The sequence below is a fragment of the Pundamilia nyererei genome, unplaced genomic scaffold (genome assembly GCF_000239375.1).
Source record: "Pundamilia nyererei isolate P.nyererei 1_Seehausen unplaced genomic scaffold, PunNye1.0 scaffold00059, whole genome shotgun sequence".
NCBI classification, from domain to species: Eukaryota; Metazoa; Chordata; class Actinopteri; order Cichliformes; family Cichlidae; genus Pundamilia; species Pundamilia nyererei.
In genome coordinates this window covers 804631-807995 of record NW_005187460.1, presented here as the reverse complement: position 1 = coordinate 807995, position 3365 = coordinate 804631, and the positions used below count along the sequence as shown (strand labels likewise).

Sequence of the window (3365 nt, the reverse complement as noted above, 5' to 3'; positions counted from 1 at the left end):
ACCTAGGTTATCTCTGACGCAAACTCCTCATCACAGGCGTCTCTCGTCTCACAGGACCGTTTGTCCGAGTTTGACAGCGCCGATCAGCCAATCAGTGCTCGCCTCGGGCGTCACGAAGAGGGCGGGACTCCCGCCGCGGACCAATCGCAGGCGCTTGCATTGTTTTGACCTCTGGAACCGCATCACCGCCTACCTCGTGCCCATGGCGGAGGAAAGCTATAAATACGAGCAACGCCGTATCAGAAGAGGACGAAGTTGCGAAACTCCCGAGAAAGGAGGGAGCTACTCTGCAAGCCTGCTGAAAGAGGAGAGCTAAAAAACAAAAAACCGAAAAATAACCTTAAAAAAACCGTAAACGCCAATCCTCCAAAAATCTACGTGTACTGGAAGACTTTTTTGTAACGCTGATAATTTATTATATGTGAAGAAAGTATTTATACTTTTTTTTCCTATTTGCACTAACTAACGGTACTTCAGAACTACTGAGAATCTTTATTTTTTACAAAAAAGTAAGTACTCCAGCTCTCTTGTTTCTGCTAATGTGTGTGTGTCGCTGTCTTTATTATTGCTCATAGTTGTACTGTAGCTCTATTCATACTTAACTATAAGCTGATCTGCTGCGTCAGTTCACGAAGTTAGGGAGGGGTGTATATAGGCTGTGTGTGCTCTTTTTTTCTCTATTCTTATGTAAGCACATAGCGATACCTCCACAGACTCGAAATGAGTCCGATGTGGTGTTGAATTTTCACTGCAGCCCGTTATTATTTTTTATTGTATTGCCTTTTTCTAGTGTCAGTACAGTCTGTTCCTGTGCGCTGCAGTTTCTGCAATATTATGCCTTTCTTACTGTAACAGCAGCCAAGACCTGTAGCTACAACTGCGACCAATCTTTATTAGTGAGGTGTAGACACTGCAGATTTTTGGGGTTTTATTTTCCAGTGTGGGCTAGCTTCCCCCTCTGAGAAATAAAATAATCCACTCTGGGGCATTTCAGCAGCCTCTACAGGCTGACTCCCTATAGACCCTCTCTGTCTAGCTCTTCTCGGTAGAAGAGGGCTATTTCTGTGCTGCCTGCATCCAGCCTTCGTTTCAGTAAATGTTTAATGGCTAAATCCTTTCGCAAAAATCGCAAAACATGGGCGCAGACAGGTTGTTCGGCGACACTGCTTCGACTAATCTGTGCCGTATGCATACCATACCAACCCAGTAGCACGGTTATAAGCCTGAAATCCAACCGGATCGTTTCTTTGCCAACTTATCCACCATTAGGTATTATCTACAAAGCAGTCACTAAGTCAAGCTTACCCTTTTTAGATATTGAAATGCGGTAACCCCGCAGTAGTTTTCCTGTCTCCTGCTGTAAGGAGGATATCTAGAAGCCTATTATGTAATAGGATTCTCAGTCCTAGTGTGAGGTTAATGTGCACGATGCCTACTTCTTGACATTTAGATGCAGGGTTGACAACAGTATAGGCCAGCTGTAGTGCCTCTTCTGTTTATTTATATCAATATATTCATATTATTAGAATATATTCTGTATATTCCTCTTTTCTGGTTTATTTTACCTTTAAGATCCTGCTTTGGTTGGCCATTTTATGGCTTACAGCCTACATATTTATGAGCTCAAATGGTCACAGTACAACATACCTGCTTTAAAAACAAATGCTTAATAATTAAAGCACCCTCCTCCCTTCGTTTTAGCTGTGTAGCCATACTGCATGATCATTCCAGATATATTTTCATGTACTTATACATGTGTTTTGTCCCTCCCCCACTTTTAATTCTTGCAGGAAAAAATATCACATCCTGTGGAAGGACACCACTTACACAAAACCAGCACTTCTGATTTTGATTGTTTTTTTTTCCCCAACCTGTTTCATCCAAGTTCTGGTTACTTTTGCCATCCCGACTGGAGAGAGCAGCTGTGCTGCCAAACACGGATAAACAAAGCAGACCCAGTGGATACGTTCAAGGTCAGACACAAATAATCTTGTTGCATCGGGTAAACTTCAGCAGTTAGCTATGCAGCTTGAAATCCAAGTAGCCCTCAACTTCATCATCTCATACCTGTATAACAAGCTGCCCAGGCGGCGAGTCAACATTTTTGGCGAGGAGCTGGAGCGGCAGCTGAAGCAGAAATATGAAGGACACTGGTACCCGGACAAGCCATACAAAGGTTCAGGATTCAGATGCATCCACGTTGGGGAGAAGGTTGACCCCGTGGTGGAGAAGGCAGCCAAAGAGAGTGGGCTGGACATTGAAGATGTCCGCAACAACCTTCCCCAGGACCTCAGTGTGTGGATTGACCCCTATGAGGTGTCCTACCAGATTGGGGAGAAGGGGCCCGTCAAAGTGTTGTACGTCGACGACAGCAACGAAAGTGGAAGTAGCAATGTGGGACTTGATTTGGACAAAGAGATCAAGAACAGTTTCAATCCAGACGCGCAGGTCTTCATGCCCATCAATGAGCCTGTGAATGGCGCCTCCCCGGGTTCCAGCTCGCCCTCCCCACCCTTTGGCCACTCGGCAGCAGTAAGCCCCACCTTTATGCCCCGCTCCACGCAGCCTTTAACCTTCACAACAGCCACCTTTGCTGCCACCAAGTTTGGCTCCACTAAGATGAAGAGCAGTGGACGCAACAATGGCGGCAGTGGTGCTGGGAACAAGGTGGCACGTACCTCTCCCACCAACCTGGGCCTGAATGTGAACAGTCTCCTGAAACAGAAAGCCATCTCCACCTCCATGCACTCTCTGTACGGGTTAGGCCTCGGCGCGCCGCAGCAGCAGCACCAGAAGCCCTCGGCACTCTCCCCCAATGCCAAGGAATTTGTGTTCCCCAGCCTGCAGGGCCAGGGCAGCCAGAGTGCTCTTTTCCCCAGCGACAGCTCGCTCAGCCTCAGCCCGCTGCAGTACAGCAATGCCTTTGATATGTTTGCGGCCTACGGTGGCCTTAATGACAAGTCGCTTATGGATGGCTTGAATTTCAGCTTGAGCAACATGCAGTATTCTAACCAGCAATTCCAGCCAGTTATGGCCAACTAGTACACGTGAAGGTACTACTTAAGCTACTACTTCATACAGAAACGACCAGAGATAATGTGATGGGGGGAAACAAACACAAATGCACATTTCAAAACAGAAATAAAAAAAATAAAATAAAAAAAAGTAAACAAGAACAGAATGTCAAGTATAAAAGGAAAAAGTGACTTGTCACCTGTAAGATCTTTGTTACGAGTCTAAGAGCATGAGCCCGAGGGTGAATTATTTTGCCCCCTTGAGTTATACCTTTTTCTTTTCCTTAATGAAGCTTGTAGTACAAAATGTCCAAGCTTGGTTACCTAAACTTCAACATGCATCATTGTTAT

At 45.5% G+C, this 3365-nt stretch overlaps 1 protein-coding gene across 1 annotated transcript; it reads left to right on the top strand.

Moving 5' to 3' along the window:
* The first annotated feature begins 235 nt into the window (after nt 1–235).
* On the top strand, nt 236–3160 carry LOC102202203 (protein Tob1). Its single transcript, XM_005734530.2, has 2 exons — nt 236–509; nt 1791–3160. Exon 2 carries the CDS (start codon nt 2023–2025, stop codon nt 3040–3042), a length of 1020 nt encoding a protein of 339 aa, XP_005734587.1. The 5' UTR covers nt 236–509; nt 1791–2022; the 3' UTR covers nt 3043–3160.
* Nucleotides 3161–3365: the final 205 nt, after the last annotated feature.

Excerpts from the sequence above, each read along its gene's own strand:
- LOC102202203 (XM_005734530.2), top strand. The coding sequence starts at position 2,023 with ATGCAGCTTGAAATCCAAGTAGCCCTCAACTTCATCATCTCATACCTG.